Source organism: Neofelis nebulosa, chromosome 17 (assembly GCF_028018385.1).
Source record: "Neofelis nebulosa isolate mNeoNeb1 chromosome 17, mNeoNeb1.pri, whole genome shotgun sequence".
Lineage (NCBI taxonomy): Eukaryota > Metazoa > Chordata > Mammalia > Carnivora > Felidae > Neofelis > Neofelis nebulosa.
Window position 1 is genome coordinate 61,032,309 of NC_080798.1, and position 12,612 is coordinate 61,044,920.

Genomic DNA, 12,612 nt, shown 5'->3' on the forward strand with positions numbered 1-12,612 from the left:
TCCAAGTAAGTTAACATATAACGTGATAATTTCAGGAGTAGAATTTAGTGATTCAACGCTTACATATAACACCCAGTGCTCATCCCAGCGAGTGCCCTCCTCAATGCCCATCCCCCATCTAGCCCATCCCCCACCCCCCCATCAACCCTGTTTGTTCTCTGTATTTAAGAGTCTTCCGTGGTTTGCCTCCTTCTCTCTTTTTATCCTATTTTTGCTACCCTTTCCTTGTGTTCCTGTTCCTTAAATTCCACATGTGTGAAATCATACTTATCTGTCTCTACTTTGCTTGGCATCATACCCTCTAGTTCCATCCACGTTGTTGCAAATGGCAAGATTTCATCCCTTTTGATCACTGAGTAGTTTTCCATTCTATACATACCACATCTTTATTCATCAGTCAGTGGACATTTGGGCTCTTTCCGTACTTTGTTGTCGATAGCGCTGCCGTAAACACTGGGGTGCGTGTGCCCCTTCGAAACAGCACACCTGTATCCCTTGGATAAACGCCTAGTCGTGCAATTGCTGGGTCGGAGGGTCGTTCTAGTTTTAACGTTTTGAGGAACGTCCACGCTGTTTCCCAGAGCGGCTGCACCAGTGTGCATTCCCACCAACGGTGCAAGAGGGTTCCCCTTTCTCCACATCCTCGTCATCGTCTGTGGTTTCCCGAGCGGTTGATTTTGGCCGAGACCGTGCGTTCCTAACAGGTCCCGTGTTGCTGAAGCCCGACTCCACTTTGGGCCGCCCGCCTAGGGTCATGTTTTTGGCCACAGAGCACTGCTCCCAATATGCCTGCGGTTCTCCAAAGTGGTTGTAGCCCAATAGAGACCACCACGCTTGAGAGGTTCAGACCCAGTGACCTCAGGGCACCGTCCCAGCTGTCCCAGCTCGGTGGTGGCAGCGCTCTCATGCGGTTAAGTAGTGTTAATGCAAGCCCGTTGGCTTTGACTGACCCGATGGCCCCAGCCAGATGGGATCACGTGTGTTGGCGCACTGAACGTGGCGGGAGAATGCCCGCCAGTCAGGGTCAGAGGGGCTGCTAGTGACGCTGACTCCAAATGACCCGGGTGGCTAAGACAGATGTTTATGTTTCTCTTGCAGAACAGTCACACCCAGAGTAACTTCACCTGGAGACACCTCATTTGTGATGTCACAGAACGCCTGGGATCTGCGGTCCACCTGCGCTGTGCGCCCCTACGCCTTGTACCTCCTCAACTATAAAAAACAGATCACGGGGGCGGTGGGGGGGTGCCTCCCAAGGATCTCACGACAATGCCCAGCACAAGGCCTGCCGTGAGGGAAGAGCTCTGCGAACCGACGACCGTGTGTGCCTGTCACCGCACTCCCTCTTCCTTCTCTCGGGAGGAGGCGGCAGGTGTGAACAGCCCCACTTTATAGAGCAGGGAAACTGAGGCTCACAGGGACACTGTTCATATGCTGACACCCAGGGCCTCTGGCTCAAAGCACAGAGGTGCCGTGGTGTTTACGTTCAGAGACACCCGGGTTCTGATCCCACCTCAGCCATTTTCTGTCTTTCTAGATGCTGCTCCCCCAACACACACCCCCACCCCAGATGCTGCAAACACTGTGATTAGAGACTTGTGCCTGACCAGGAGCTCATAGCTGTGCTGCGTAGACAGTCAAGGTTCTGGGAGAAGGTCCATCATCAACGAGGCCTGAAGAACGATCAACGTTAGGCGGGGAGATGTAGGAGCAGCGTCCCAGGCAGAAGAATGACACGTGGAAACACCTGGTGGCACAGGAAGTGTGCCGCAAATTGAGGGCAAAGAAGGAACACGTGCTGGTGGGACAGGCTGGGCAGGTCACGGAGCGGGGACAGCACGCCCAAGGGTTCAGGTCTGATCTGGGGACAGGGGGAGCCGCTGGAGGGGCCTCAGGCTGGAGCAGTGACATTACAGGCAGGTGACTCTTGGTGTCCGGGAGAGGATGGGGGCAGGGCACAGTGACAACAAGGGAACCAGGTCTGGAGCTGCAGCTTTAATCCTGGCAGGTGGTGACGGTGGTTGGAGAAAAGGGAGGGTGGTTGGAGATTCATTGAGGAGGTAGAATCGCGGACAGAGTTCTGGAGGCTGGCGGCCCAAGAACAGGGAGCTGGTGTGGTCAGGTTCTAGTGAAAGCCCTCTTCCAGGGTTGCAGATGGCACCTCCTTGTGCCCTCCCGTGGCGGCTGGAGGAGGAGACAGAGAACTCTTGGCTCTCTCTTCTTCAAAAGGCTGCATTCCTTTATGTGGCTCAGTAATATTCTACCGGACGGATAGACCGTATCTACCTATCATCACTTGATGAACACGCACGTAGTTTCCCCTCGTGGCTGTTGTGAATAAAGTTGCTACCAACAGCCATGCGTGTACAGATGCCTGTGTGCACAGGTTTCATTTCTCTTGGTTCAGCAACCTGGGAGTGGCATTGCTGGGTGATATGGTAACTGGTTTCTTCCCTGGCTCATTGGTTCAGATGACATGGGGCAAACATCTATGAGTTCACACAACTTCCCGGCGTGCCACACTTATTTGCGGCTGAACAGTGGCAGACTGCACCAAGGAGGAGATGTTAGTATTTATTGCAAATTTTCTGGAGGCGGAAGATGGCTGAATGAAGGCCTGCTCTGCTTAGCACATCCCCAAACCCTTAATTACACCCAGAACCCACTACATAGTCTGCAGGACCCAGCGCAAAAGGAAACTTGGTTCCCTTGTTGGCAAACGATTAAAACTTCTAAGGCCAAGACTGCCGGGCATTCAACCAAGCCCAGGACCTTCCTCTCTAAAATGGAAAGTGCCTTCAGAGGGGGGAGCATGGGACTCTTGGTCTGGAGGTCCTGAGTTTGAACCCCACCTTGGGGGTAGAGATCACTTAAAAATAAAATCTCAGGGGCGCCTGGGAGGTTCAGTCAGTTGCGCTTCCCACTTCAGCTCAGGTCACGATCTTGTGGTTCGTGGGTTCTAGCCCTTCATCAGGCTCTGTGCTGACAGCTCAAGGTCTGGATCCTGCTTTGGATTGTGTCTCCCTCTCCCTCTGCTCCTTCACCGTTCACACCCTTTCAAAAAAAATTAATAAATTAAAAAAAATTTTTTTAAAGTGCTGTGTTTGGCCCTCCGCAGGGTGGCCGCACCCCGAGGGGCTGTGCCCACAGCTGGTGAGCTGCCAAAAATGCTCCAGGTGCCACGTGACGTCCTTCTGATACACTGATCATTCTAGTAACAGGGAGAGCTGTTTATTCCCACGGAAATGAAGCTGTTAAACTCTGATATTTAATCTCAGTATCTGAGAAATGATTAATCTCTGCGTTGAGCTGATTATTTTTACGAAACCGGAAACGGTTACAACTTGTAAGCTTTGACATTTAAACTCAATACTCACAAAGGATCAACTCTGTGTTGAGTCGCTTACACTCAATGAACATAAGCGATGCAATCCGACGGAAGCCGCGAAAACTGTCGGGGCTCTGCCGTTTCAGCTCAGTGCGGGAAACACGAGTAACTTTGCGTTGGGCGCGCACATCCGCGTGGCGGGAGCTCACGGGTCCGCGGGAAGAGGGCGAGGCCGCCGGGCGGGAACCAGCGGCGCGGGGCGTCACGTGACCGCGCGACGCGGCCAGCTCGCCCCGCCCCTCGCAGGCGTGTTCGGGCGGCCGGCCCCGCGTGGACTCGGAGACACGCCCCAGGGCGGGGGCTTGGGCGGCGCCTGCGCCGTGGCAGGCTCAGGCAGGCGCGCGCCGCGGGGGTGGGGCCGCGCGGAGGCGGCCGCGCGGAGGCCGGAAGGAAGCGGGCGGAGGGCGGGGCGAGGGAGGGAAGCCCGCCGGCCCGCAGGACGACCGTCGCGGCCTGATGACGTCGCACAATGGCCGGCCCCCGCGGGTAGTGGAGCCCGTTTGTTCCGCCCGCGTCGCGCCTCAAGCCGGAGCCTGTGAGGAGCGGAAGGGCCGAGGGACGTCTTCCCCGCGCCGCCCCGACGCCAGCGGAGCCGTGGCCCCCTCCCCGCCCTCGCGCTGAGGTAAGTGGCGGCGGCGGCGGCGGGGAGGCCGGGCCGGCGGGGAGGAGGCCGAGGCGGCCGGGCGGGGAGCGTGGCGGCGGCGCGGAGCAGAGGCCCGGGAGCTCCGGCGCCGCCGCCTCCGGGGAGCGCTCCGGGCTGCGTCCCCGGCCGAGCGTGGCCCTCGGGCCCTGGGAAGGGGTCCCTGAAACACACACGATCCCGCGTTCAGTCCGCTGCGAGCCGGCCCACGGGGCCCTGGATCCCACTCAGACCCCGAACTCCCCGCGGCCGCCTGTGCGCCCAGCGGTGGAGTCGATACTCCCGAAGCTGTCATTTCTCTTCCGGGACATTCGCGTGGCACATGTTTGCCGCCCACAGCAGGAGTAGCGGGGGGGAGGCACGCAGGTTCGCCCAGCGGAGGAGGCCAGCCAAGACCGGGGATGGGCTCTTCGGGAACTTTGAGCTCTCTGGAGCCTCCCGGAACTTGCTCCCTCAGCTTCACGGTGCACAGGTTGGATGTTTTGGCTGTGCCCCAACGCGCGCGCCACTCTTAGGAACAAACTTAACTCCTTAAGTTAGGAGCCCGGAGGATGCCGAGTCCTTTGGAAAAACTCACTTCCAGCCTTGCATCTGCTGAAAGTTAAGTTTGGTCGAATACTTTGTGACAGCTAATTTGCCGAGTAGTGTGGCCGATCATTTTAAGAGAGCGCTGTTCAACAAGGTCTTTGGCAAGAGTGGGGCAGTCTTCTGATCCGTTTGGGGAAAATGGAAGAAGGGAGTGCTTGGCCTCTGTAGTACTGTCTGGGGGCAGAGCAGCGTCTCATCATTTCTTCTTTGAGACTCACCTCCCCTGTTGCCTGTGGATGGGAGTCTTGGCCCGAGAATTTTACAGCCTGAGCACGCGTGTGGAGCGCAGCCAGCTCTGTGTCCCAAAGGCTGGAACTCCTCCCTGGTTTGGGGTGGGAAATGCTCACATGTTGTAAGAAAGCTCGGTGGAATCCTTTCAGAGAGCAAACAGGTAAGCTGTGGCCTTGCTCGTGTTTAAGAAGGTTTTTTTTACTTTTTCACAGCTACAGATCATCTCAAGGTGAGTGCTTCTTTCCTGAGGAGTTTTTGGTGGTCAGGCTTAGTCCGGTTGGGGGTGGTGTCTGTCACCAGTCTTGACATCCTTCCTTTAGATGTTGTGAACCTGTGACGTTTTGAAATCAGGATTGTAACTGGATGTACCAGAACTTAGACCTTCAAATAGGGATTGCTCTATTAAAAGTTACCTTCCTGAAAGGTTATGCTTGTATTTCACGGGTGCTCCTTTGCCACAGCCTCCTGAGAACTCTTGTTTTGGCCGTAAGTACCTGCGTCAGGTGAGAAGATTAGTCCCATTCGATAGTCGTACCCTGCATTTAACCAGAAGTCCTCTTACGTGGCTTAGTCGCTCCTCTCCTGGGTTTCCTGAGATCTCTCGAGTGACCTACCTTGAGAGGACGAGCGTCTGCGGCCACTAGAGCGTGAGAAGAAAAGGTCCCAAACGTCGCTCAAAAAGAGAAGTTCCCAAAACGTTCTGCACTTTAGCGTTGCTATTGGAATCAGTGTGCAGCCCTCCAGAGTGGCTGCTGGGTGACGAGACTCCACTCACTGCACGTCTGAGCTGTGGTATCGTCTTCTAAAAACGAGCGCTTGTTTCCAGTTTCTGGTATGCAACAGGTAGTTTATCAAGTAACAAGATGTTGTCATTTAGCCAACAAGCATTTATCAAGTGTCACCTGCCCAAAGCAGCCTGCAGTGGAAACACGGTGATGGATGGACACTTGTCATTCGGTTCTCTGGGCAAGTGCACCATCTTGGGAGTCAAAGGTTCTAAACTTTGCCAAGAATCCTTGGTTACAGGGTGATTGTGTGAGAAGAGCCGAGTAAAAACTCCGAGCCCAGGAGTTGGTGAAGACGTGACAAGAGCCCGTGTCACTGTCTGCATCCGTAGGCTGCGTGTTCTTCCTGGCATGTGGCCCGGGGTGTGCACTCACATGGCTGCCACGCCGAGTTCGTCTCCAAACAGGACATAGGTGCCCCGAGAGACGGTGAGCCTGCCCGGCACGGGGCCTGGAAGGCAAGCCTTCTTCTGACCCCCGGTGACACTTCTCTTCCGGGCAGCAGGGTGTGACTCGGGTTGTTTCTAATAGGCAGGTTCTTTGGCGTGTTTTTCTGTGCAGCGTGTTCACCTGTGAGCAGCCTCATACCGTAAAATCCCAAGGGGTTCCCCAGGTAAAGACGAGAGGCGACTCCTCAGGAAATTATCGGGGCCTTCTAAGGGGGATCGTACGTCCCAGTGTGCCTAGGACAGCACCTCCTAATGGCTGTTGTAATTGTTCATAGTGCCCCCCCCCCCCCCCCCGCTTCAGTCTCAACCGTGACCCCGTTTAGACAGTAAAGTACGTGGAGCCGTGCCACTCGGTGCCAGCTGTCTGCTGAGCTTGGGGAGTAGAGAGGTGAGTCTGAACCCTTCTCCTCAGGTACTCCGTGTAGGGTGGGGGCGGGGCCCGCCGACAGACTTTGCAGACCAACAGTTGTGGACGGCGTGGTAAGTATGGATTTGGAATACGGTAACGTACAGTATACTTAAGGCAACAGCTCTTAATCTGGGGACAGCAGATGGACCCCAGGGGGTCTTGAACTCCCTAAAGTGGAAGATACGTTGCACATATTCTCGTTTTTCTAGGGACGCGAGCCCTCCCTGCTCTCCTAGAGGCTAAGCACCACTACCAGAGAACACTGGGCTGCCCCCAAAGAGGCGGACTTTTTACTCCGCTCTTCTCGCACAGTCACCTGTAACTGAGGATTCTTGGCAAAGTTTAGAACCTTTGACTCCCAAGATGGTGCACTTGCCCAGAGTGGCAGGTGCACTGGACTGAACCCATAGTGGCGGGTGCACAGGGCCTTAGGTAGCCCTGCTGCCTTCTGGTCAGCTCTGAAAACTGCCTTTGAGAGTCAGGAAGTTAGCTTTGTGTCCTTGGAACGTTGAATTGATTTCCACAATTTACACCGTGGGGGGTGTGCACTCAATAAGGACTTCTTAAAGTGACTTTCCTGCCACAGTGCTCCAGTGTCTCCAGATGGTAATCTGAGTCTGCATTGCTCACGGGGCCAGTATAACGGTGTGCACCTTTGGGGGTTCTTTTCTTGGATTTCTGTTTAGCTTATGTGCCTAAGATTCAAACTGCAGACGAGCTTAAAATGACTGGTGTCACAAGTTGGATCTTCATATGTTCATAACTGGTTTTTAACTAATGGACTACGTAAGTGGTATGTTAATTTCTCCACATATGTGAAAATGTGGTTTTGTAGAAGGGCGAAGAAGTTATAGATGGATCACCACAAAGCCTTAAAAGGGAGAAAATAAAAACAGGCAGACTCTTACTGGTTCAGTAGCAGTCCCCAGTTTATGTGTAGGTTCTGTTCCCCCAAAAAAGAGTTTACAAAATCAGTTTGGAACTCAGGTCCCATTTCCTATAGAAACAGTGGCAAAACGTAGGGGTGGGTTCCTCGGCGGGTAGCACGCGCTCACGCAGAGTACGGGGTTCTGTAATTGACCACACACTCCGGGTGCAGTTCTGACTTGCGGTCCCTAGATACCCACTCAGTGGCCATGCGGCCTAGGTCTCCTTATCTGTGACAGGGAACATGGTTTATTTGGAAGGCTGACAGGGATCGGTCAGGTGCCTGACACGGGGGGAAGGGGGGGGGGTCATCTCTCAGCAGGCGGTGGTGGCTGTCAGCTTCATTGCAGAGTTGTTTCAGTGATCCAGTCTTGAATCGGGTAGATAGCTGTTTGTTGGATGAAACCATGAATGAATTAACTCCTAAGTGCTCGCAGAGACTGGAAGTGTGTCTGACGGGTGATAGGAGTCTGGTTCTTAGAAGTTGGGGAGTACCTTTACTTCTCACCAGTTCAGTTCAGATTCAAATGTGTGGAGCCTCTGTCAGGCACATGATCAGGCTTTAGCTCATCTAATTGTTACAATCTTGCAAAATAGATACTCTTGTCCCTATATTTCAGATGAAGAGACATACCGAGGTGTGGCCTGAGGTGTGCCCAAGGTCCCGACTCTAGGAAGCTGGGGTCCAGGTCTAACACAGAGGCCACACTGTTGCACTGGGTGTCCCATTGAGATGCAGCCCCCCAGCGGGTAAACTGCCCACTTTTTGCATTAGTTTGGGTATTTGAAGTTAGGTACTGTGTTTCTTCCATTTATTACTCTAGGATTTGATTTCAAGTTCCCAAAGTATAAAAGGCAGTCTGATTGGATCTAATCATGACAGCGAGACCAAAGTACAAACGGGTTTGCATATGACCCCCAGAAAAGAGCTGTTACCAGGTTAGGAGAGTTCGTGGCTCTGAACAGGATAGTATGTTGCGAGGCCAGTGGCGGGCTTGGAAGGTATTTTCTGCAGCCTATCGGTTGTGTGATTTTTAATCTAGTTTGAGGGGACATTTAATTTTAGATAACAGTCGATTGATTTAAGTGGGAAGTCATTTTGTTTTCTGGGGTTGCCATCGCACTATAAAATGTGAAAATCAGAATTTGTCAGGTTTCCGGTAGGGGCGTCTGAGGCTCAGTAACCAGCTCCGTGTGACCGGCTGCCCACAGGGCACAGGTCTAGATTTAGCAGCTGCCCCGTGTGGAGAGGTGTCTTGTATATAGCGTAAGAAGATCTGTGCAGAGATGGGCATAGGACTCCTGCACAAAGGAAAAGCTTACTGTCCACCAAGAAAGGGGAAGGGGCCCCGAGTGCTTGTTGCAACCTGGCCCTGTCTGACCGCTGAGCGTGGAAAGTCCTTAGCTTTCAGGCACCTCGCTTATCTCACGGGGAGCAGTCGGCATGCTGTCTGGGGCAGGGGGGCCTACTTGATATTCAGCAGGGTCCACCATTTGAGGACTGACTTTTAAAAAATTCTCCCCGGGGCGCCTGGGTGGCGCAGTCGGTTAAGCGTCCGACTTCAGCCAGGTCACGATCTCGCAGTCCGTGAGTTCGAGCCCCGCGTCAGGCTCTGGGCTGATGGCTCGGAGCCTGGAGCCTGTTTCCGATTCTGTGTCTCCCTCTCTCTCTGCCCCTCCCCCGTTCATGCTCTGTCTCTCTCTGTCCCAAAAATAAATTAAAAACGTTGAAAAAAAAATTTAAAAAAAAAATAAATAAATAAAATAAATAAATAAATAAAAAATTCTCCCCAATAGTCCCCAGTCCTACCTCTGGATAGTACAGTTAGGAAGACCGAAAAGTGAATCATGCTCAAAACTGTGGCTATGAATGGATGATCAGGTTTGTAAATTTCTATTACCAGTGGTCATTTGGTTGATTTATAAAGTGGCAAATTTTAGGTGATTTGTCCTAACGTGTGCTCAATTATAATTTCCATTAACTGCAAAAACAGTGTTTCTGTCAATTAGGGCACCAGCTCTTGGTATGCATCTTTAAACACAGGTTCTCCTTTCAAAAGTATAAATTTGAAAGATACGTGTTTAATTTTTAGTTACATAAATGCATAAGATAATTTTATATATCTTATTTTTGAGAGAGAGCGCACTAGAGCACGAGCGGAGGAGGGGCCGAGAGAGTGGGGGACAGAGGATCCAAAGCAGGCTCTGTGCTGACAGCCAGCAGGCTGATGCAGGGGCTCAAACCCGTGAACCCTGAGATCACGACCTGAGCCAAAGTCAGACACTTAACTGACTGAGCCACACAGGCGCCCCAATAGTTTTCTGTATTTATTGAAGTATGCAGTCATATGTGTGTGCTTCCGGTACCAAATACCAAGTAGCATGATTGTGACATACATCATCTTAAATAATAACTTTGAAGACTCAGGTGAACGTTGAGCCCTTCGCCATTCCTGCTGTTGCAACAGTGACTCACTCCAGGTTGCGCTGGTGAGTGGTGTTGGTTTCCTGCACATATACTCCGGACCCACTGTGTGCAGTCTCCAAAATGGAACAGGGACGCCTGAGGGCTCAGTCGGTTGAGCATCCGACTTTGGCTCGAGTCATGATCTCACGGTCTGTGGGTTCGAGCCCCGCGTCGGGCTCTGGAGCTCGGAGCTGGAGCCTGCTTCGGATTCTGTGTCTCCCTCTCTCTCTCTCTGCCCCTCCCCTGCTCATGCTCTGTCTCTCTCAAAAATAAACAAACAATAAAAACATTTTTTTAAGGAAGAAATGGAACAGTATACTGTCTATGGGCATCAAGGTTGGAAAACCAAAAAATATACACTTGATTATTAAATCCAGATTGGTAAAAATAAAAGTGAGATCTTCTGAAATGACAGTCTTTTTACACGTGAAACTACTCAAACATGTAAGATTTTCTGCAAGAGTCCTTTTCCGTGATATACCTGTGTTAGGGCAGTGATTCTCTACTTTGCTGTGAGGAAATCACAGGGTGCATGAGTGGGTGCCACCTTCGGGGCGTCTGGTGGTGGCTCCAACATACAGGTCTCTGAGTAGGCCCCGGGTCTGCATTTTTTTTTAAATTTTTTTTTTTTTTTAATATTTATTTTATTTTTTTTTTTTTTTTTAATTTTTTTTTTCAATGGTTTTTATTTATTTTTGGGACAGAGAGAGACATAGCATGAATGGGGGAGGGGCAGAGAGAGAGGGAGACACAGAATCGGAAACAGGCTCCAGGCTCCGAGCCATCAGCCCAGAGCCCGACGCGGGGCTCGAACTCACAGACCGCGAGATCGTGACCTGGCTGAAGTCGGACGCTTAACCGACTGCGCCACCCAGGCGCCCCTTTTTAATATTTATTCATTTTTGAGAGTGAGAGAGACGGAGCGTGAGCAGGGGAGGGGCAGAGAGAGAGAGAGGGAAACACAGAATCCGAAGCAGGCTCCAGGCTCCAGGTTCCGAGCTGTCAGCACAGAGCCCGACGCGGGGCTCAAACTCACAGACCGTGAGCTCATGACCTGAGCTGAAGCTGGACGCTCAACCGACAGCCACCCAGGCGCCCCCAGGTCTGCATTTTTAAAGCTTGTCCTGAGTGATCCTTTGGGACAGTCAGGGCCGTGCTTACAGAAGCACGTTCGGGAACAGGAGCTAGCCCATGACCTGGGGACTCCCAAGGCCGGCCAAGGTTTCTGCTTCAGACCCTTGAGGGGTGCCTTCGGTTCTGCTGTCTCGTTCAGTCGTGCAACTTTTCTTGAATTTCAGTTCTTACTCTAAGAATTGAAAAAGCTGTCCCGGGGCGCCTGGGTGGCTCAGTCGGTTAAGCGTCCGACTTCAGCTCAGGTCACGATCTCACGGTCCGTGAGTTCGAGCCCCGCGTCTGGCTCTGGGCTGATGGCTCAGAGCCTGGAGCCTGCTTCCGATTCTGTGTCTCCCTCTCTCTGCCCCTCCCCCGTTCATGCTCTGTCTCTCTCTGTCTCAAAAATAAATAAATGTTAAAAAAAAAAAATTAAAAAAAAAAAAAAGAAAAAGCTGTCCCTTGCAACGGCTGTCTTACTACTTTGTTTACCGGGTTGCACTTGTGACAAGAACACCACGTCTCTGCCAGATCGCCACAGATGTGAGGCGCTCACCCCCCAGCTTAGTACATGCAGCCTGGTGGAGACCCCGTGGGTGGTGCTGGCCTCCCGGCCTCCCTGCCGGCGCAGCCAGCAGCAGTGGTCTGTGATCGGGGGCCTGGGGTCTGGAGGAGCCAAGTGCCGGGCCAAGTGCGGGTCCCGGGCCCTCCTGCCGGTCAGGACCGAGTGTGGGCCCGGGAAAACCAGGGCAGATTTGCTTTCTGTTTTGCTAAGTGCTGTGCACCTGCGTTCTTTTTCTTTTGCAGAATTGTGGGTACCGATGGATGTGGCCGAGAGCCCTGAACGGGACCCTCGCTCTCCAGAGGACGAAGAGGAGGAACAGCAGAGGCTCTCGGACGATGACATTCTGAGGGAGAGCGGGTCTGATCAGGACTTTGGCGGAGCTGGGGGGAGGGGTTCCGATCTGGAGGATGAAGACCACGCCGCCCCGGGACTGAGCCAGGAGGAGGAGGAGGAGAGTCACTCTGACGAGGAGGACCAGGACCCAAGCAGAGGCCCCGCGAGCCCCCCTCGCGGGGAGGAAGAGCGCGCGAGCGACCTGAGGGACGAGGCCTCGTCGGTCACCAGGGACCTGGACGAGCATGAGTTAGACTACGACGAGGAGGTCCCCGAGGAGCCGGCCCCTGCCGGGCAGGAAGACGAGGCTGAGAAGGCTGGCGCTGAGGATGACGAGGAGAAGGGGGACGGGGCTCCTGGGGAGGAGGGGGCCGCGGGTGCTCACGGCCTGGAAGACAAGGAGCCCCTGGAGACCGCCAAGGAGAAGAGCAAGGAGGACGATGACGGGGAGCTGGACGACGGGGAGCTGGATGTGAGTGGCCGGGCTGGTGGGGCTGGCGGGCGGAGGGAGGAGGCGGGGTGCGGGGAAGTCATGACCACTCTGGGAGCCGTCACCGTGGTAACCCGGGAGTGCCAGACCCGAAGAGGACCAGGCTAGGCCCAGAGAGCTTGGGCCTGCCGGCCGGCAGCTGACACAAGTCCTGTGGACGCCACCCCCCGCCCCGCCACTGTCTGCTGCTTTGGTGGGAGGGCAGACAGACGCCCGGCCCCGATGGTTTC

The 12,612-nt window shown here is 53.7% G+C and overlaps 1 protein-coding gene and 1 long non-coding RNA gene across 4 annotated transcripts in view; one reads left to right on the forward strand and one right to left on the reverse strand.

Moving 5' to 3' along the window:
* Positions 1-1,982: 1,982 nt before the first annotated feature.
* LOC131500043 (uncharacterized) lies at positions 1,983-3,707 on the reverse strand. Its single transcript, XR_009256150.1, has 2 exons — positions 3,378-3,707; positions 1,983-3,054 (listed from the first exon to the last, which is right to left on the reverse strand). It is a non-coding gene; the product is annotated as an uncharacterized LOC131500043 (long non-coding RNA).
* A 153-nt stretch (positions 3,708-3,860) lies between these two features.
* Positions 3,861-12,612, forward strand: part of ZC3H18 (zinc finger CCCH-type containing 18) — a 61,317-nt gene continuing 52,565 nt past the window's right edge. The window contains exons 1-3 of one of the 3 annotated variants that reach the window (XM_058708763.1): positions 3,868-4,010; positions 5,060-5,076; positions 11,802-12,364. In XM_058708763.1, the coding sequence (XP_058564746.1) occupies positions 11,816-12,364 (549 nt within the window). In that variant the 5' untranslated portion in view covers positions 3,868-4,010; positions 5,060-5,076; positions 11,802-11,815. Of the gene's footprint in view, positions 4,011-5,059; positions 5,077-11,801; positions 12,365-12,612 lie in introns of those variants that run through there. The other 2 variants (XM_058708762.1, XM_058708764.1) reach the window with 2 other exon arrangements.